This window comes from Globicephala melas, chromosome 13, assembly GCF_963455315.2.
Source record: "Globicephala melas chromosome 13, mGloMel1.2, whole genome shotgun sequence".
In the NCBI taxonomy this organism is placed as follows: Eukaryota; Metazoa; Chordata; class Mammalia; order Artiodactyla; family Delphinidae; genus Globicephala; species Globicephala melas.
Window position 1 is genome coordinate 65,556,255 of NC_083326.1, and position 22,148 is coordinate 65,578,402.

Here is a 22,148-nt window from a genome sequence, read left to right on the forward strand (position 1 = left end):
AGCCCAGACTCAAGGGGATGGAGGGCAGCTTCCCCCTTGGGACCCCCTGAGAGGAAGCACCTGCTGAGACCACGCAGGTCCCTGCTCAGGGGCCTCTGCCAGCCAGAGAGGACACACTGCTGAGTCCTCAACAGGGAGCACAGGCCCCGCCCCCAGACCCAGCTCCTGGAGTGAAAGGTCCTCCCTGAGCTGTGAGGGACCCCAGGGCAGTCCCACAGTGCCTCCAGCTGTAACATGTGGAAAATGGAAAAAATAACACATAACTGGTAGGAAAGAAGAGATTAAAATGCATGCTTTTCAATGAAGATACAACATTGGCTCTATTTGAGAAAATACGTAAATGCACTACTTTCCAAAGTAAAAAAATTATTATTGAATTTCTGCTGAAAGATATGATATATACATTTTATTGGGAATAGCTAAGAAATCTTCAGCAATCATATGGTTCCAATAGATTTGCTTTGTGTATTTATTACAAAACATTGAAAAAGATGTAAAATTTCTTAGTTCTTTTGAGATAGCAGTTAAAACAGTTATACATACAGCACATAAATTGAACACCAAAGAGGAACACTGACAAACCACTATCAATGAATATCGATCCAAATGTTCCAAAAAAAATGTCAACGAAGAAATATTTATACTGGTTTAGTAAATCGATACTGAATCTAAAAGTCATTTTTTCAAATATACAACTTGTGTTTTATATTAAGACATTAAAAAATAAATTTAACACCAATAATAGCAAATCCACATAAAATAGGATCAAACAACACATTTGTAATATGCTAATACACACTCTTCACACATGCTTAAGTGCACACAGGTTACCCTATGGGGCCTCTGCCCCCCACGCTTGTCTCACCGTCGGCACAGACGCTCCCAGGAGCCCCGCTCCTCCTTGGAGACACCTTCTGACTCCTCACCTTCTAACAGCCCCTCCCTGACCCAGACGTGGCAAAGACTCCACAGAGGACTCGGAGGAGGTTACCCGAATCTGAACCCTGTGGTCAGGGAGGCCACCAGGAGCTCCTGGGTGACCGGGCCTCACAGGAAGGAGGGTCCCACATCAGGGAGGACAGTTTGCCCAGCGCTCTGGAGCCCTGAGTCGTTTCCCCGCTGTCTGGCCCAGCCCCCTCTCTGGGACTCTGCACTGCGCCCCCTGCTGGCCACAGGCACCTCCTCCAGCCACTGGGATGTCCCAGCCCCCTTGCAGAGTGTCCCATTGTACAGCAGGCTTTGCTGATGTTACTCCCAGGAGAGTCGGGTGACGGGGCCTTTCCAGGTCTACCCTGGAGACAGGAATACTCTCACCCTGGGACTCTCGTCTCCATGGAAACTGACCATATTTCCAAAATGTGCATCTCTGTGAACTGTAGCCCCACAGCCCAGCCCTGCCTGCTGTGCAAACATGGCACGTGTGTATGAAAGGACAGTGACAGGGAGCAGCAGGCCACACACATGGTGACGTGTCCTGTGTGCAGGTTGGGTTGTGCTCAGGGGTGGGGACAAAGGAGCCTGAACAAAGCTGTAATGGGTCAGCAGGAATGTGAGGGAGGAGTCAGGTGATCCCCCTGCAGAGACAGGCAGAGCCCTCGGGCCAGAGGGCATGTGCCAAGGTCAGAAGAAGGGAGAGGGTGGCTCCTGGTGAGGCTGGTGAACGCTCACTCGAGGTCAGGGAAGTGGACCCTCTGAGCTTGTGACTCCAGCTCCTTCAAATGGAACAGAAAAAAAAGTCAGGGAAAAGATTATTCCCTTAATTAAACCCTGAAATCCTGTTTTTGCTAAGTCTTAGTGCATGTGAAGATGCATATGCTTATACAGCCTCAGCTCCATTCACTGACATTATTACTTTTAATAACCGGCATCGCACCCATCAGTGTCCGTGGGAACCCAGCCCGGTCTTGTCCGGGGACAGTAACTGGTGCTCTGTGAGCCCCACGTGCCCGGTGAAGCCGGGAGCTCAGGGCTCGGGGCTCACCACCCACCTGGCAGGAAGCACCGGGTGAGGAGCCGGCCTGCCGTCCCAGGCTGAGCAGGAATAATCAGCCTCGGCCTCGGCCTGGAGCCCAGAGATGCTCAGGGAGGCCCCGCCGCCTGACCTGGAGCCCAAGAACCCCTCTGAGACCCTGGGCGCCGGTTGTGACTCCTGCGGGTCAGGACTTTGGGGACCCAGCCGGGTTGTTGCTGCACAAGCTGCCCCCTCGCTGCCAACGTTGTTGCTGTTTCCAGGGCAGGAGAGTGTGGCCATCTGTCCCGGGGACGCGGTCGCTGTGAGGGGACAGAGAGGAGGCTGAGAGCAGGACCCTGCTCCCTGTGCAGGAGAGAGGGCTGAGGAGCAGAGCTGGGGTCCCCGGCCCACCCCCAGGTGACGTCGTCCCCCCATGTGGGGAGAGAGGAGGTGAGCAGGAGGGGCGCCCAGGTCACGGTGAAGCCTCAGACACGGAGCCCTCAGCGCTGGTGTAGGGACCGTGCTCCCCAAAGTCCCTTTCTATCCCCCAGATCCACATGCGGCAGAGTCACATCTGCACATAGACCTGCTGTCTGTGCTCCTGGCCTCCCTGCCCTGGGTGCCCACAGGGAGAAGGAGGGACCGGGGGGAGGTGCCTGGCTCCTGGTGACCCCTGGTTCCTGGCAGGTCAGCGTGGCCCAGTGAGCACACGGGTGGCCAGACCCCCTGGAGTCTTGAGCAGTTTTCCAGTGGGGAGGGGCCATCTCAGGATTGTCCCACACTGTCCCTCATGGCCTCAGAGCCCCTTTTTCAGTCCTGTTGTGTTGTGGTCGTTGCTTTTCTAAAGTACCGACAGGATCTCTTTCGACTCCCTTCCTTTGATGGGTGAGTTTAGGGAATTGGGGTGAGATGGGTGAGTTTAGGAAATTGGGGTGAGATGGGTGAGACTCAGAGTTTGACCCCTGGGAGGAAGCAGGAGGAAGCAGTGACCGGAACCCACAGTGACCTGTGAGCAGGAACCCTGCCCAGCACAGAGAGGACACACTGCTGAGTCCCCATCACACACACAGGCCCCAACGCCCCAGACCTGGGAGTTTGGGGGGGTCACACAGCAGGGGGGCGCCCATTTTGCAGACCCTGGGGAGACCAACAGCGCCCCCTGCTGCTCCTGGTCAAAGTCCAGCTCTGGGTGGAAGTGATGCTGGGGCCCTGGGCTGATGGCTGGTCACTGTCAGTCCATGAACATCCACGACCGCGCCCTGTACTGTGAGCACAGTTAGTGATAGACACTAATTGTTCAATTTCTCAGAAAGCAACACTTTCCAAAATGAAACATACACATATTTAAAAATCTACCAATGTAATCATCAGTAAAATGTAAAAGAATTTTAATATTACATTACAAAATATAGAACTATATATAAAATTACATATAAAACTATGTCAGCTTTAATTAAGTGATGCTCAAAATCAGAAAAGCTAAAAAGTGTGGGAAAAGGCTATAAAAGAGCAGGAACTGTCTCTAGGACACCATCGAACATGGAATTTTTTTTTTTTTTTTTTTTTTTTTTTTTTTTTTTTGCTGTACGTGGGCCTCTCACTGTTGTGGCCTCCCCCGTTGCGGAGCACAGGCTCCGGACGCGCAGGCTCAGCGGCCATGGCTCACGGGCCCAGCCACTCCGCGGCATCTTCCCGGACCGGGTCACGAACCCGCGTCCCCTGTATCGGCAGGCGGACTCTCAACCACTGCGCCACCAGGGAAGCCCAGAACATGGAATTTTTTAAATGCTTATTTTCCATCATTAGCTTCACGATGCAATGACTGTAAGCATGTGGCATATAAACAGATCAGCAAATGTGCTATGGATCTAGCTGTTGCACATATATGAAAAAATCATAAATATTAATTTATTCTGCATCATCAAATTAATGAAGTTGGGTATGTCTGTTAATTCTCTTTGGACAAGAATAGTTGTGCTGGTCATACTGGGGTCTCTCAGTGTCATTGTTGGTTGATATGATTGGGAGCTGGGCCCCCTCCCCATCTATAGTCAGAGAGGGGTCCCCTTGGAGAGATGGACACACCTGGGAGAGACTGGAGGAGGCATGTGGCCACGAACCACTGGACAGGAGATGGGGCCCCAGAGCCTCACTCCCCACGGGGTGCTGACCATTTCCACCCTCTCTCTGCCTCTCCTGCCTCTAAGGGCTGAGCCCTCTGAGCACATGAGTCGGTTTTGGTAGCACTTCCCCATGGGTTTATATCACTGTGCAATAGTAATCACCACCACCCACATAGAGATTACAGTAATAGTCAGCCTCGTCCTCAGGCTGGGCCCCTGTGATGGTGAGGGCGCCTTTGTTCCCAATGATGGATCCAGAGAAGCGACCAGGGACCCCAGAGGGGCGGCTGTTTGTGTTGTAGATAACAGTTTTGGGAGCCTGGCCTGGGGTCTGCTGGTACCAGGTGGGATAGTAACCAGTAGTGACTGACCCGGAGCTAAGGCCACAGGTGAGAGTGATCGTCCCTCCTGAAGACACTGACACTGACGGCTCCTGGACGACAGTCTGAGAATCCACCCCTAAAACTGACAGGAGAGAGACAGGGCTTGTTATGGAGACAGTATCCCCTGAGGCCCTGCTTGTAGGTGCCCCCAAGGATGCAGAGTCCCAGCGCCTGACCTAAGCCATAAGTGAGGAGCCCGAGCAGAAGCGCTGGCCAGGCCATGGTGGGGACACTCCAAGGACACGGCCTCCTCAGCCTCCTGGGCTGGAGTGTGGGGTCCTCGGGCCTTTTCACGCCTCCCAGACCTGTTAGGAGGAGGAGGGGCCTCATGCAAATCAGCTTCCTGCCTCTCTGTGACCAGCGTCACCTGATGTCCCCTGGGGGAGGTCTCGAAGGAGGCAGATGCTGGGGCTTCACAGAGACCGGGGACAGCACAGGGATGAGACACTGAGTGATGAGCTTGACATCCTTCCCCTAATCAGCTCCCCCACGTCCTACGTTTCTCAAACCTGAATTCTTCTCTGCAGAGCCTGAAGGCTGAGTTATAAATGGATGTGCTCTCCACCTCCTGGCCCCAGGGATCTAGTTCATCCCAAACGTCACATTCATCCCGTGACTGTGACCCTCGCTCCCTCCCCAATGAAATCACTTCTTGCTCCTTGTGGAGGATCAGTGAGCACTTCTTCCTCCAGCAGGAAACCCAGTGCAGACCCGCAGAGTCCTGTGTGGTCTGTGGAGGGACCGGGGTCTCCGCCGACACTGTCTTTGACACCATTGCTGGTCACAACAGTCCAGTGCATCCAGGCTGGGCATGCTGACACCCAGACCAGCACCAGACGTGGTGGGCAGCTCCCCTTTTCTCTGAGAAGCCATCAAGAAACTAGGGTGGCTTCAATGTACCTGCAGTTTTTTAGAAGAAAAGTAATAATACAACCATTAAAGTTTGAGATTCTTCCAAAACATCAGATAAAAATAGGAAAACATATGACTCATAATCAGAAATTAAAATTATACTGTATCTGAACACGTTGGTGTGAACATCATGGAGCATTTTTTATCTGAATTTCCCTAAACAGTCTGATATGGAGCAGAAGGGCTGGTAAGAGCAGGCAAGGGGGGTTGGGATGAAAGAGGAGTGTGGGAAGAGAAAAATTCTCCAGTTAAGTTTTGAAGTACGGCCACAAAATTCTTGTTCTCACAGTGTGATATGAAATGTGATTTCATATTCATTTCAGAGTTGCTACTACAGTGTCTGTTTCACACAATGTGCGTGGTAATTGTGTTCCTTTCTCATTATCTGTGTCTGAGGCCTCAAATCCTGTCAGACAGAGATCCACACTAGATGCTTTGATGCCTATTAAACAAAGTTCCTCTGCTACAGTGGGAAAGATATATAATTTTGTGTGCATCAGATTTGAAGATAAGGAGGATTTAACACGTAAGAGAAAAAGGGAGAATTAGAAGGAATAATTGCACAGTGATTGTTCTCAGATATTTCAGGATCACCTGACAGGTGAGTTTGCCCCTACCAGGGGTCTGGGGTCATTACGGGTCCACCTTCACCTTAAGACATGTCAAAGGTGTAAGGTTGTGAGTATCAAAGTGGCTCAGACCTCATCCTAATTCTCCGTGGTTCTCTTACAGTTTGACGTTGTCACTGTGGTGGTTGTTGTAGATTCTCCTGTTGGGTTCCCTCAGCCCACCTGGCACAGGCCTTTTTTTTTTTAAATGGCTAACATGTGCCAAGTTTTGGAATGCAACCTACCATATTACCCATCCCTAGCACTCAATGAGTATTAGCTTTTAATGTTATGAGAATAATGCAGTGTTTGTTATTAATAAATACTAGCTGTTAATATTATGTGAATGCTGAAGTGTTTTACTGCAGCCAGACCCCAGCGATTGTGAGGGGCTAGGCTGTGTTGCTGGGGGGAGTATACCAGTTTTTCTTCTGGGTCTGGGGGCTTTCTGTTCCTAGTGAATGTAGTCAGTCACCTGGGACACTTACTTCTCCAAGGGGATGGGTGGGGTCTGGAGATGTGGCTGGGTGAGCATGGTAACTCTTTCTCTCACCAAGTGTGTGCAGAGGTGGAGGGCTACCAGCTACTCCAATTTGACATGACTGCTCTTCACCCTACTGGGAGTGTGTCTGCCTGTGGATCTCTATATTTCTGTCATTTGTAGGGCGGCACAGGCCTTCTGATGCCTGTCTTTGCCATGGAGTAGAATTCCAGGGGTTGGGTATCTAATATCTAGGTCCAAAAGAACAAACATTTTTCCACCTTCCTCCCAAAGAACCAGAGCGGGGTGATCTGTGGACCTTTGGGGATTAAACTGGGAGAAGTAAGCACATGATGGGGTTGCTTTGAACGCGCAGATCAATTGGGCAGGATTGATCAACACCTTCACAGGATGAAGTCCTCCAATCCATGAACAGGTCTCCTTGCACTTATTTACATCCGCTTTAATTTTTCTCAGCAATGTTTTGTAGTTTTCAGTTTATAAGCCTCTCACCTACTCAGCTAATCCTAGTCCTAAGTATTTTATTCTTTTTGATGCCCTCATGAATGGAATTTTAAAAAATATCCTTTGTGCTTCTTCATTTTTAGTAACTAGAAAGCCAACAGCTTTTTATAGGGTATTACTCCTCTTAATCCTGTGAGAGACCCTAGATAGAGTCCGGTTAGGGTTTGTGATAAGTGTTTCTTCTCCTTTTTGTAGGGCAGGTAACAAACAATGGAGAGGAGGGAATATTGAGGTGGGGTCTGCCGCCCGTAGACAGTAAGATGAGCCACACAAAGGGGCGGCCCTGGACGTGTGACCATCTAAGGAACTGCAATGGCCCAGCGCTGCCTCCACTAATTATGGGGGAAAGGAAAAGCATAAACACTTTTTCTTTTCAGTTTGAGAAAAACATCATTAATGTATCAAGAACTTATATAGGGATTTGTGAAACATACATGGTAAGAGCACCCGTTATCCTCTGATTGGTGCCTGATGGTGATAAGTTGTGGAAATGCCACAAATCAGGAGCAGCCAATGTGACTTTTAGCTCCATTATTATTCAGCACCGTTCAGCAAGTGTTAGACACCGCAATTAAACAGGAAGAATCAATGGTTGGATCACTGAGGGGCATGGAGAGGTAGTTGTTCCAAAAGACCCAAATGTGTGATGCACCTTAGATGCTCCGGTGTCAGTGCAAAAGTGTCCGAAGAAATCTCCCCTGTGAGCAAAGCACAGCCGTTCATCCTGAGGGCTGATGAGAGGGGGTCATAGCCCTAGAAACTCCTGGGAATTGGCAGATGACCCCAATGATGGAGGCTCAGGGTTCCTGAGTCAGAGTTCAGGTCGGAGATGACCTCCACCGACCCCCCACCTCAGCCCCTGAGCTTCAGGGCAAAGAATGCTGCATCCCCAGCGATGGGCACATGGCCTTTCTGTTTCCTTTGAGACCCTCTCCTAGGAATGGGCTGCTGAAGGGACTTTGAGGACAGAGGGGAAAGAGGAGCCTCCACACCCCAGCAGGCCCCCAGGGATGAACGTGGACCCAGGGCGGCAGCAGAAGCAGCAACAGAAGCTCCAGCCAGAGCCTGAGCAGGAAGCTGCTGGGTGGCCCCACCTCCCGCAGATGAGAAAGGAGTCCTGGTCTCGGTTCCCGCAGGCCTGGAGCTACCTGGTAGGAAATCTACGTGGGTCACAATTGCATGTTTGTTTATTTGTTGTTGTTATACAGTTCCCTGTTTTGGTCACCCAGTCCCCACTGTACATTCTTTGACTTTTATTTATGTCTTTGCCCAGAGAATATCAAAATGTTAGGGGAACAATGTCTATTGTTCTTTATTACATCTGTGGGTTCTCCTTGGCCTGTGACTGTTATTCTGGCAGTACTTAATTTCTTTTGACTCTCTAATGTACTAAATGTATACATTTCCAATTTATAGACATTTATTTACAATTTCTGTCAAGAAGAGGTTGACATAAAAAGAATATTATTGTAAATGCAACTCTCACCCTTTTTAAGAAGTTCTTCCTGCATTTCTGACCTAAGGAACCCTCATGATCCGCTCCCTAATCTGCGTCATCCTCTGATCAATTATTTTTTTTAATGTTTATTCATTTATTTATATTATTTTTGGCTGCATCAGGTCTTAGTTGTAGCGCACGGCCCTCTGGTTGTGACCCACTTGCTCAGTAGTTGCAGTGTGCGGGCTTGGTTGCCCCGCGGCATGTGGGATCTTAGTTCCCCAACTAGGGATCGAACTTGTGTCCCTGGCATTGGAAGGTGTATTCTTAACCACTGGACCACCAGGGAAGTCCCTGATCAATGATTTTTGTTAAGAGCTTCATGGATTTAATGGTGGTTTGGATTTATAAGGTCCAAGGCCAGGACAACTGGTATTTATCCAATATCATCCCCAACAGAGTGGGAATGGCATTTAAAGTCGTGGGGTTAAACTGGAGAAAGTAGCAAGCGAAGGATCTGAAGGCCACGTCCTTACTGAGGAGGGTCTCCCGGACCTGGAGATCAGGAGCTTCTCAAGAGCTCAAGAGAAACAGAGCAGCTCAGCTCACTTAAGCCTTCAGGATCAGGGAGAGATCAGAGACTCTGGACCAGGGGCAGGAGGCCTGCAGGGAGCGGTTGGAGGACCAGCGGGCCTCCCAGTCACAGGTGCTGGATGTCCACTTCCTTGTCATTCCACCAACCAGGCAAGGGATAGTTCGTAGCTGGGCACCCGGTGATTCTGTTTGCACTGGTGCCCAGTCAAACTCATACTGCTCACCCCAGGACAGGCCAATGAATGGAGAGACGAAGTCTTGGGACCAGGAATAATGACTTTACTTGGAAAGCCAGCAGACAGAGGAGATGGCGGTCTAGTGCCCCAAAGACATTTACCCGAGTTAAAATTCAGGCTTCTTTTAAACTGAAAGGGGAGAGGGTGTGGCTGCTTGTTGCAAACTTCTTGGTGGAGACCAGACCCTGGAGGCGATGCGATGACCCTTTGTGCAGCTGTCCACGCAGGTCCGGTCAGGATGTTCCTGGAAACCTCCAACAAGACAAAGGTTATTCTTAGTTCTGCACCTTTCTGTATCTATATGAATGAAGAGTGTTAGACCTTGACCTCGCATGTCAAGCCTGGGAGGCAGAGCCCTGACAAAGGGCTATTCTGCATATTTTAGGCTGCAGGTGGCATTCCTTTTCAAGATGCAGAGCCAGCCTGACTATGCTCAGGCCACACAGCACAGACCTTGGAGCGAAAGGACCAGATCCAGCATGGAACTGTGTTTGTTCTTATCTGTGACACCTGCTCCCTGTGTCCAGCTCTATCAGGAGGGTGACAGAACTCCCTTCTCCAAACACCCGATCACTAGAGGAACGGATTTCTATTTCCCACTCGCACTGGACCCAGGAATTTCTGTCAGATGTCCCAGGTCTGAGTCGTGGGGAGTGGAGACAATGTGGACAATGTCCCTGAGGTGACAGGCCCTGTGACTCTGGGCTGGGACAGGAGCCTTGTGAGCAGAGGTTCTGCCTGGGTGGGAGTGTCAGGGGTGGTGACTGAGTGAGCGTCCGGGCTGGACAGCACAGGGTGCGAGGGTTGTGCCTCATGTCCCCTCGGGCCTGAAGCACAGCTCTGAGGCCGCCGTCCCAGAATAATTGTCCCAATCAGCCTCAGGCACCGTCTGGACCCCAGAGACTGTCCAGGGGGTGAGTGGCCGACAGGGAGCAGAGACTCGCCCTGGGACTCATCCCAGCAGAGAAGGGGGTCGGGCATCTTGCCATCCCTGACCCAGGACCCGGTTCTGTCACTGTCACTGTCACTGGTGTTCTCTGTGGAGGGACATCCTGACTCCTGGGGAGCCTGACTCTAAAGAAGGCTGGGTGAGCACAGACTGACCCCTGATTCCTGGAGGGACAGAGAAGCCTGGAACCTGCAGAATCCAGGACAGTGTGTGTGTGTGTGTGTGACAGAGGCTGTGCCCGTGTGTCCTCAGGAAGCCATTCCCTCAAAGTCCACCGTGAGCCCCAGTGGCCCCTGTCCCTCTTGTGGCTTCTCCACCCCTGAGGTTGCGTCTCCAAGCAAACCCATCCCTGGGGTGGCTTCTCTGTACGAGCCTCCAGGCTCCGGGGCTGGGGCTGAGGAAGGAAGCCACATGGGCAGGAAGCCACGTCCCTGGAGCAGGATCTCCTTCAGATGGAAGGAGGAATCAGGGTGACACTTCTGTTAGCAACTCCACAGAACAGAAGCCCGGGTCACGTGGAGTGTAGACGCCTGTCCCCTGTCCTCCCTGCAGGACTGGGAAGGATGGAGCCCTGACACCACAGCTGTGGGTCTGCAGGCCCAGGAAGCACAGGGCAGGGGGGCCACAGCCCCATCTTCCTGCGCCCTCACCAGACCCAAGGCTCGCGGGCCCTGCTGGGTCCAGGTGTCTGCAGCTGGGGGACCAGGGGAGATTGTCTAGTTTGATTTCGGAAAAGAGAGGAGGATTCGGACTTCAGGGACCTGAGGAAAATGTTTCTGCAGTTGAGGTGCTTTCGGAGAATTCATGGAAACATCACCTGGGGCAGAAGAAAACACAGCCCGTCTTGAGAGATGGAGCCAGGGCTTCCTCTGCTAAATCCTCAGGACTCACCTCGTGTGGGGTCTCAGTTAATTCTGAAGGAAGAAATAATCCATAGCTTCCCCACGCAATTACTCAGAGGCTGGATGACCCCTGAGTTTTAGGAAAATGCAGCCCTGTTTACAGCACAGTAAAGAGGTTGAGGGGGGGAGGAGGGAGCAGAAAGCAGAGCTCGTGTCAGTATTTGAGCTGTGGGGACATCCGTACAGCCCGGGACTCACAATTTGTGGGATGAGATGAAGGAAATGAGGAGGGACATGGCTGTGCTGGGAGCATTTCTGGGTCCAGACACAGCACCTACTCTGGTGAATTTACTCCAGACGCTGAAGGAGGGGCAGGTGGGCTCTGTGCGGGTTCCTGGGACACCTGCGCTGTCTCGGGTCACAGGCACGACCCTGTGTTTCTCCTCTCTCCATTCACAGAGATCTCAGTGCAGAGAAGCCTCCCTTGCAGATCCCTCCACAGAAGCTTCTCACTGAAAAGAGCCTCAGAGCCAAGGTCTGTGGGCTCAGGGGTTTTTGTCTCACTTCCTCGATGAGCAGAAGCCCTGCATTGGCCAAGGCCTCTTTGGATCCAGAGAAGCGGCTGGGGACCCCGGAGCCCTGGTGCTTATCAGAGTCTGACTTGAACCTCAGGAGGTACCGGGGAGAGCTCCCTGGCTTCTGCTGGTACCAGATATGTGGTAGCCGCCAACAATGTACCCACTGCTCAGGGTGCAGGTGAGGCTGGCTGATGCTCCAGGAGATGCAGAGAGGGAGGGAGGCTGAGTCAGCACAGTCTGGGAGACGGCACCTGCAGACACAGACACAGCGGGGAGATGGGGCAGGAGCTGGAGGATAGATTCCAGGAGTCTGAGCCACACGGGCTGATGCAGGCTGGGGACTGAGACCTGGTCCCCGCGGCCTGGCCGTCCCTGTGCAGTGAGAGAGGAACACGAGCAGGAGAGGAGTCTAGGCCATGGTGCTCACAGCCCCCCGGTCCCCACAGTGGGGCTGGGCTGCCCCAGGCCTCCTTTTCTCCCCCAACCTCTGCCAGAGGAGGGGCTCCCGTGCAAATGGGTGTCTACCCAGGGCCCACCCAGCCCCTCCATGAGCCCTGGTGCTGGAGCTCAGCTCACAGCCCAGACTCAGGGGGATGGAGGGCGGCTTCGCCCTTGGGACCCCCTGGGAGGAAGCACCTGCTGAGACCACGCAGGTCCCTGCTCAGGGGCCTCTGCCAGCCAGAGAGGACACACTGCTGAGTCCCCACCAGGGAGCACAGGCCCCGCCCCCAGGCCCAGCTCCTGAAGCGAAAGGTCCTCCCTGAGCAGCTGTACGGGGACCCCAGGGCAGTCCCATGGCGCCCCCTGCGGGTCACAGAGCACAACTTCGCGGTGACCTGAGGACCTGAGGGCTCAGCAGGTTCTGCAGCTCACCTGGTCCCTGTCTCCTTTCACACATCCAGGGTGGTTCCCAGTTCCTGGGATTCCCACACAGTGTACATTGATTTTTGTTTGTTGTGTGTGGTTTCTATAGTAGCCTCACAATCTTTAAATTATTTTTGCTGTAAATATGTGTCACTATCTAGTCATGTATATCTCTCTTCATTTTTGTTCATTTGTAAAATGTCCTAGACTATTCCTGGATTTACATTTTTTCACACAAATATTAGAAAAAAGGTCCCATTTCTCCAAAATTCTGACAGGTATTTTTAAAAATAAATAGAAACTATTGATAAGCTAAATAAGCATAATTTTCAGATTTTTTCATTGCAATCCATCCTAAGCACCAATGGATCTGTTTCTACATGTATGCAAGTCTTGTTTTATCCCCTGTATGGAATGTTCATCTTTCCTGGGATGTCTGTACGTTTTCTTTGTCAGGAGGTTGTCGGAGTCCGTGTGGACTGAGTGGCTCCTGACAACGGTCTTGTGTGGGGGAGGTGAGGGGCATCCAAGCTGCGTCCAAGTCCTGGTTCCCAGGGGAGGGGCCTCTGTTGAGGCATCAGGGAGTCGCCTGCTGGGCTGGTGTTTTCCTGAAGTGGTGACAGGGAGAGTCGTGCTCAGAGGGGAGGCTCCAGAACAGCCCTGTGGAAAGTGTGAGCCCTGCCTAGTGGTCCTCACATGGGAGGGGGCCTCATGCTGCCCATTCCCTGGTCTCTGAGAGCGATTCTATCCCTGAACAAGGGCTTTCTGCTGAGTCCAGGGGAACAAGCTGAGTGTGTGATTTCAGCACTGACTCATTTTAAAGGTTCTTAAGGTCAGTGATCCATGGGGAGGGCCTCAGAGCCTCCTACAGAGCATGAAAAGGGACTCAGCATCAGGGGTCATTAGGGGAATGCAAACTACAATGACGTATTGCCTCACCCAGACTAGAAGGGCTATAAAATAAAGTGAGAGATAATAACAGTTGCTGGTGAAGGCGGGGAGAAATTGGAACCCACATACATTGCTGGTAGAGATGCGAACCAGGGCAGCCGTGTCGGAAAACATCTGACAGTTCCTCAAATCTCAAAATGTACTGTTAGCGTAGTTACCATAGGACTCCGCTATGCCACTCCTAGGTATCTACCCAAGAGAAGTGAAAACATACTTCCACCAAAAACAAAACACCTAACTACTTGTACACAAATATTTCTGGCAGCATTTTGCATAATAGCCAAGAGAAGAAAAAAACAACTCAAATGTCCCTGAAGGGTAAACAAACGGTGGTCAGCTCATACAATGGAGTATTATTTGGCAATAGAAAATGGATATTGACCCACACGGATGGAACTTCAAAATGTTATGCAAAAGAATTAACTGAACTAAGACAGTCACAAAGGACACCTATTTTCTGGTTCCATCTATATGAAATGTCCAGAATAGGCAAATCTGTAAAGACAGAAAGTGGAGCAGCGGTTCCCTAGGACTGAGCAGAGGTGTGATGAGGTGTGATCACGAATGGGTGGGGACGTTCTCTGAGGAATGTGGGCAGGTTCTAAAATTAGAATATGGTGATCTGGAACTTCCTTGATGGCCCAGTGGTTAGGACTCTGAGCTTCCACTGCAGGGGGTACGGGTTCAGTCCCTGCTTTGGGAACTAAGATCCTGCATGCCGCGCTGCAAGGCCAAAAAAAAGAATATAGAATATAGTGATAGTTACACAACTCTGTGAATATGCTAAACACCCTTGTACTGTGCACATTAAACCAGTGAACCTGTTGGCATGCACAGTATATCTCAATGAAACTATGATGAAAACAGTGAGACGGAGCCTGTGTCACTGACCCTTTAAAGTGGGTGGGTGCTGGACAGTCAGACCCTCACGCTGTAAGGTGGGCCACGGTCACCCTCCTTATGTGTCACAGGCAGTCACGGGGGTGATCACAGGGGGAGGGGGTGGGTTTTTGTCTCGGTTCCCAGTGGGTCAGATGCGCTGTGTTACCACTGATGCTGTCATCCCACGTTGAACAGTAATAATCAGCCTTGTCCTCAGGCTGGAGCCTGGAGATGGTCAGAGAGGCCGTGTTGACAGACGTGGAGCCAGAGCACAGGTCTGGGATCCCTGAGGGTAGAGAACCTGCGAGCATCGCTGTTTTGGGGGCCCCGTGAAAAATCTGTTGGTACCAGTTCACGATACTAGCTCCAACATTGTTGCCATTTCCGGTGCAGGAATGGGTGACCGTCTGTCCCACAGAACCTGACATGAAGCCTTCCTGCGTCAGCCTGGACTGCGCCCAGGACCCTGGAACAGAGGAGGGGACACACAGAGAAGTGAGTCTGGGCCATTGTCCACAGCATGTTCTCCACAAGAAGGAATAAAGCGGCCCAGGTGTCCCCGAATCCCTTCTCCCGGCTTCCACTGCCTCTCACCTGTGCAGTGAGCGAGGAGGCCGAGAAGGAGAAGGGTCCAGGCCATGGTGGAGACACCCCAGCTCTGCTTCTGAGCCCACAGGGAACCTGCACAGAATCTCTCTTACCTTGTCCCTCATGGGAGAGCAGAGAACCCCTCCATGCAAATGACCCCTCCCCTGGGGACACTGGACCGAAATTGGGTGAGACCTGAGCATGGAGTGGGGCTGGGGAGCCTCCCCTGGGCCCTGCGTGGTCACAGCAGCTCGACCGGTGAGCACAGAGCAGAGTGCACAAGGCAGGGCTCCAGGGCCTGGATTCCCAGCTGAGAGTCCCCCCACAGACCCTCAGGGACAGACGCACAGCGTCCCCTGCGGTCCACACCCAGGCTCCCTTAGGATTGGGATGGACATTCCCGAGCTGAGCCCAGCGGGTGAGACCACCTTTAGACCCGCCTCACACACCCCGGTTTCCACCCAAACTAACCTGGATTCTGGCCACCACCTTCTCCTCCCAGGATGAGACCCACAAACCCACCTCCCTGACTTGTGCGTTTTATCCCCATTGAAGCTGGAGAGTTAGTGTAGAAAGGCCAACGGGAGCGTGTCACCCCCACCTTACAGTCCAACAATGACCCTACGTCCCCTGAGGTCACTACAGTGGTCTGGTCTCTACCTGCCTCTCCTGCTCTCCGGCCACTTTCCAAGGAGCTCCTCCTAGGAGCCTTCCCTACCCCCAACAACCCACAGCACAGGCTAAAAGCAACTGTTCTCAGTTACTTGAATGGCCAATATCTCCTTCTTTGAATTCTTACCTCTTACACTCCCTCCCCCCTACTCCTACCATCTCGTTGGTCTCAGTCCTTTCGGATTTTGAAAATCCCAAATGAGATGCAGCTCCTATTGGTTAGACCTCTTTAGACCAACTCCCCGCCCCTCCCCCGCCTCACTCTTTAGTTTTTCACCTCCTCCGGGGCTGGAAACCAAGAGCAGGGTTAGAGCTGTAAATACACAGTTGACATAATCTTGGTCTGGGTTTTAATTACAAGGAGATGTGTAATTCCTTCAGATAAAAATCCAGTTCTATAGAGCATTCCCACATATTCCTCCTACTCCCTCCACATTTCCACCATTTTAACATCTTGCATTGGTTTCGGGCAACTGGTAAAACTGCATAAACCAATACTGATACATTATTATCAACTAAACTCCATTGGAGTTCGCTCTTGGTGTCACACAGTTTTATGGGTTTTACCAAGTGCGTAATGTCACCTAACCACTATCCCATTAACATACAGAATATTTTCGCTGCCCTAAACATCCCTTTTGCTCCACCTGTTCAGCCTTTTCCTATCCCCGAACTCCTGGCAACTCTAGATCATTTTACTGTCTCTAGACAGTAAATGTGCCTTTTCCGTAGTATCATAGTGTTGGAATCACACAGTAACTGTATTTTACTTTTTACAGATTTGGCGTCTTTCACTTAGTAATATGCATTTACTTTTTGTATCGCCCTTTCTTTTTGTGGCCCAATAGCTCATTTATTTTTAATCACTGAATAATGTCCCATTGGGTGGATGTACCACAGTTGATTTATCCCTTCAGCTATTGGAGGCCCTTTTGCTTGATTCCAGATTGTAACGACTATGAATAAAGCTGCTGTAAACATTTGTGTGCAGCTTCTTGCGTGGACACACCTTTTCAACTCATGTAGATAAACACCTAATTCAACTGCTGGATCGTACGGTGAGAGTATGCTTAGCTTTCTAAAAAATCTCGTCTGTCTTCCATAGTTGGCCAATACCATTTTCCATGACTACCAGAAATGAATGAGAGTTACTAAATGACTAGTTTAGCTCTATTACCAGTTTAGTCCATGTGCTATACAGGGTCTCTCCACTCTGCCAGGTTAAAACTCAGGCATCCTACACATTTTTAAATAAAATTCCTAAGGTCTATTCTAGTTATTCACTTGGCTTCCATAATCCATCTAATCTACCACATCTCTGCTCTTTTCTCAGACCTGGACAGTGGCTCTCTGATGGTGCAAAGTTTTCATTCAGGAAATTCTCATCGTGCATAAGCACCTGCAGAGATGAGCATAATAGCTCTCCCCACAGAGCACTAGCCCAATTCAGTTTTCATTATATTGGCATCTTTCTCATGTGCTATAAAGATGATCATGTAATTTGAATTATAACTTACTAATTGTAACTTGTAGTATGTCACCTACCTTATCATTCTCAGCAGGTAAATTATTCCACCATCCAGAAGTGAGATTTCTGGAAAAGCATTTTGAAGATCTATTACACATGTTCAATTATAATATGGTAAATAACTCATCCCTGTTTACCCTGGATGTTCCTGGTTTCACCACTGGAAGTCCCATGTCCCAGGACACCCTTCGGTCCTGAGTAATGAGGGTGGATCTTCCCTCTAAGTTAAACTTAGAGTTTTTGAATTTGATAAACAGTTATTATGTTTGAAAAGATTTTCCGTATACAAGATGATAATCAATAATTATTCATACAAAATATAAATTTTAAAAAACAATAAAATTTTATTAGGACTTACATTCCAGAAGGTACAGTAACCCCTGTGTGGTGTCAGTTACTGACATTGATCACTTACCCATCCCTCCTTCTGACATCGGAGGGCTCTGCACTGTCACCTCTGCTTACACCCACCCACGCACCTTCTCAAGGGAAAACATGTATAAATAAGCAATAATATAAATAATAGAAGTGCTTGTATAACCCATCTACTCACTTCTGACATTCTTACTCAGTGTTTTCCTGTAAGAAAATATTTTACCCCTTGTTCAAATTTTCCTTTATGTTCCTTGCTGAATTTTTATTTGTTTTCCTGCATATATGGTCAAAGTTTCTACTTTTTTTTTAATACTGGGACTGGAACAACATACACTTTGAAGTACTTTTAAATTTATATAATTTTAAAATTATATAGTATTTTTATTAATTGAGAATTTGAAAATGTTTATATTCATTCCAATGAATTTTCGGTACAATCTCTAGGCTTCTGTGTAAATTGATTCTTTGTTTTAAAATATGTTCATATTTTTTTACTTCTGTTATTGATTTGATGCAAATCCCAGGTTAAAATCTTTCACAGGAGAGGCCAGCAGCCATCATGTGTGGTCAGATTAAAATGGAAACAATTCTAGCATTTCGCCTGGAGGAACAATGCTCTTCTCCAGTTTAAAGATACATAATCATTAAGCCATTAAGGAAGTTTCCTGTATTTCTTCATTTCTATATTTATTTTTATAAAGGCAGAAATGGTGATAGAATTTAAGTGGCAGGTTCTAAAGCATTTATTGAAAATGGAAAGTGTGTTTTTCTATTCAAATCTTATGCATTGAGAAAGGAGCCCAAAAAAAGGTGGTTTTTGAAACAAATTCATTCATTTTGCCCTCATGACTGATCCTCCCTTTTATTTCTCTTTGATTTATTATAAAGCTTAACATTTACTGATTCTCATGTTTGATTCCCAACTCCTGCTATACAGCCTTCATCTTCCATTTCTAGAATCTTCCCGGGAACTGAAAGCCCTGAGGCCAGTGCCTTGGTTGAATGATAAGAAAATGGGGACTGTTGTCTCCTTTTTGCCCTCATGAACTGTAGCATAGTTCTCGTGATCTAGTTAAAGAACCACACATCTGCAGTCCTGGCAGCCCAGAGATCAGGGGCACACGGTACTAAGGACGTGGATCCGCAGCCATCACAGTCCCCTCCTTTCCCTCCAGCCGACTCGCAGAGTAGCCTCACCCCTGGTTTCCTGTGTCTGCAGGAGGGCCAGTCTTCACAAGGAAGCCTGGCATCTAAGGGCGGGGAGCTTACAAGGAACATGTTAACCCAGAGGTGAGGGTCAGGCCCAGGAGACCAGAATAGTTGGTGAAGGCTTGTGGCCTCAGGAGGACAGGAAGAGGGCCACCAGGAAGGGTTTGAGTACAGATAAGAAAAAGTAGTTTGGGTTCTTAACAGATGAAGACCAGGTACTGGTTGAATGGATGACCTATGGTCTATTCCAGTAGTTTTTAACTCTTATGCTGGGCACGGCCAGTGTCAGCCTCCCTCTGGCCCTTCTATCAATTGCCCTAAAGGATTCTGTGTCCTGAAGCTAAAGTTTCTGCCTGTGGAGCAGTGATGAGGGTGAGAAATGGTCCAGCCACCCTCAAAGCCACAAGTCCTTGAAAAGTCTTCAGGTCCTCAGGTGGTGGTGGCATAGTTAGGAGCAAGGTCACCCTTGACGTAATGTTACACACAGGCAGCCAACGTTTATAGCCTGACGGTGGGAGGACAGGGGATGGCTGAGTCTCCAGTCCTCCAGGGTCTGGAACTCTGTGTCAAGATCATCCCATGTCTGGTCCTAATGACAAGCTTTTTTGTAGGACAGGGTCTAAGGGACCCTCAGGAACCATCCATTGGCCAACCTGAAGCCAGAGTTTCCGTCTCAGATGGCACTGAGTCAAGATCTCCCCAGTCCACATGTTCAGGACTCTTGCCTTGATGCTTTTCTTGCCAGGCCATAGCAAGCTTTTCTTGTTCATTTATATGTGGCTGATTTTCTGCTATAAATGAACTTGTTTTTGAGATCTCACTCCAACATCATGGATGGATGTGTCCACAGAGCCTAGAAAGAAACAGAAACCTAAAAGATATAAAAAATAGGGAGAGGTGAGATTTGGGGTCCCTGCTCACTTTGTCCACAGGGAGGATGGATGGATAGATAGATAGATAGAGTTGCATCCCATTGGTTCTGTCTCTCAAGAGAACCATAAATCATACACAGCCCTTTACCCAAATCTCTGTCCTACTCTGCTTTTTCTGGCCCTTTGCAGGGTTCTATTCTGTGGAGCAATCTGTGATAAATGGTGGCCCAAGGGAAGCCTGTACTCTGTTCCCACAAAGACCTTGAGAGGTCACAGTCACAAGGAAGTGAAGGTCAGGGCACAAGATTTCCCCCTGTGCATAATTGCCCACTCCACATAGCCCCACAAGACCAGGCTATCAGCACTCCGTTTGTTGCAGGGCATCTTCACACTCTTTCTGGGACAAGCCAGTGCAGCTGTTGAGAAAATCTATAATTTGGAGGGGGGTGGTTCTTTGGATTTTCTAATCAGGATTCACCATTGTAGGTTCCATTTCTAAGCCTTGGAAATACTGCCGGGAACCGTGAAATCACACTGGTGCCCTCTTCTCTTTAGAACCTCTGGGTCATAATTCTCATCAACAGGTTGCAGTTCCCACAGTCGTTCTTGGGGGTGAGAAACCTGTCACGCCAGGTGCACACTGCAGGTGAAGCACAGGGAACACCCAGCAGCACCCACCCCAACCTGCTGCACCCACACTCTGCCGCCCTCTCCCACCTGGTCTGGGACTCTTTTCTTGAGTCCAAAGTGTCTGTATGATTGGGAGGTGTCTCTTCCAGGCTCTCTGGATAGTGGAGCCAGGGCTGGCTCAAGTTAAGAGCACTGTTCAGTGGACATTTGAGGTCATGAAGGGAAGATAGCACTGACCATTCTTGTCACTACTCTGTGTACCCCATCCCATGCACTCTACCCACCAGGCTGATCAGGTGGGTACTTTGTGTCCATGCTACAGACAATGACACTGACACACTGAGAAATTCAGAAGCAGGTCCATGATGCATGTCTAATATTTGAAAGATCCAGGTTTTCAATCTAGATTTTTCCAAGTGAAAAACAAGTTCTCTTTAAATTCCCTCTCTTGATGGGTGAGTCTTGAGAATGGGGAGCAGGGGAGGAGCGGGAGTCTGGGAATAGGAAGAGAACATTCTGGGAGCATCTGGTCCTAGACTAGGCTGAATTAGTGGTGACGGTGATCACAGCAGCTGGTCTGGGCCGCACACTGCAATGAGTTCATATCTGTGACTTCATTTAATCCTCTCCCAACCCTATGAAGCAGACAGTGTCCTGATCTCCCTTTCACAGGTGAGGACTCAAAGATTAAGGCCTTTTTGGAGCTAGGAAGTGAACCGGGGGAATCAAGGGGATAGGACCTGTGGGCCAAGGTCTCTTCTGACCCTGACGTGGTCACAACCTGAGGGTCTCTGGCTCAGGACTGAGGGATGTCTGAGAGGTTCTGTCTGTGCAGTTCTGAGGGCCCACCCGATGCTGGGGGAGGTGGAAGAAACTTCCAGGCTTCCTTTGTGAGCAGAGCAGAGCAGTGGGGAGATTTTTGTCTCACTTCCCCATGGGTCTGGAGCACTGTGAAAGCCTTTGAGTTGCCGTGATATGTAGCACAGTAATAGTCGGCCTCGTCCTCAGGCTGGAGTCCAGAGATGAGCAAAATCCCAGCATTAGTTGATGCATCATTGGATCCAGTGAATCTGCTGGGGACTCCGGAGCCCTGGTGCTTGTCTGAATCTGAGTGGAAAGTAAGAAGATACCTGGGAGGGTTCCCTGGCTTCTGCTGGTACCAACGTATCCAGAAATTACCAACATTGAAGCCACTGCTCAGGGTGCAGGTGAGTCTGGCTGATGCTCCCAGATTTGAGGAGAGGGAGGGTGGCTGAGTCAGCACAGGCTGGGCGAGGGCACCTGCAAACATAGACACATATGGGTGCTGGGGCAGGGACCAGAGTTGAGTTGCCTGAGATTCTGAGCCAGAGAGGCTAACACAGACTGTGGGGCTGCTCTGTGTCTCTGAGGAATGTCCCCACCTGTGCAGTGAGACAGGAGCATCAGGAGGAGAGGAGTCCAGGCCATGGTGAATGCAGCCCTCCTGAGACACCTGAACTGGAGCTGGGCTGCCCAGACATCTCTTATCTCTTCCAGTGGCCTCAGGGAGGAGGGGCTATTCATGTAAATTTGTTTCCCATACTGGAGACCTCTGTTCCACCCTGAGGACCAGCTGAGGTCTGCACTTGGTTCTTTAGACAGAGGGGCTGATGGGGAGACTCAGAGCCTGCCCCATGGGAGTGACTAGGGAGGAAGCAGCTGCTGGGACCTGACACAGACCATTGAGCAGGAGACCCTGCCCAGCCCAGAGAGGACACAGTAGCTGAGTCTCCACCAGCAAACACAGCCCCAGCCCTGGAGAGTGTGAGTGATTACACAGCAGAGGGCACCCACTGTGCAGACCTGGGGAAATCCCACAGCGCCCCCTACTGCGCAATGAATTCGAACTTCAGTTTCTCCGTGGAAATTATGTTAATGGCGTTGGTCTGAAAGCCTGGTCCCTGTCTTTCCAGAAATATCTGTGGACCACACCCTG

General features: G+C 49.9%; 1 protein-coding gene across 1 annotated transcript; it reads right to left on the reverse strand.

Annotated features, from left to right (window-relative positions):
* Window positions 1-1,963: 1,963 nt before the first annotated feature.
* On the reverse strand, window positions 1,964-21,640 carry LOC115855120 (uncharacterized). Its single transcript, XM_070046944.1, has 5 exons — window positions 21,595-21,640; window positions 21,041-21,472; window positions 14,484-14,783; window positions 11,752-11,871; window positions 1,964-2,271 (listed from the first exon to the last, which is right to left on the reverse strand). Exons 1-5 carry the CDS (start codon window positions 21,638-21,640, stop codon window positions 1,964-1,966), a joined length of 1,206 nt encoding a protein of 401 aa, XP_069903045.1.
* Window positions 21,641-22,148: the final 508 nt, after the last annotated feature.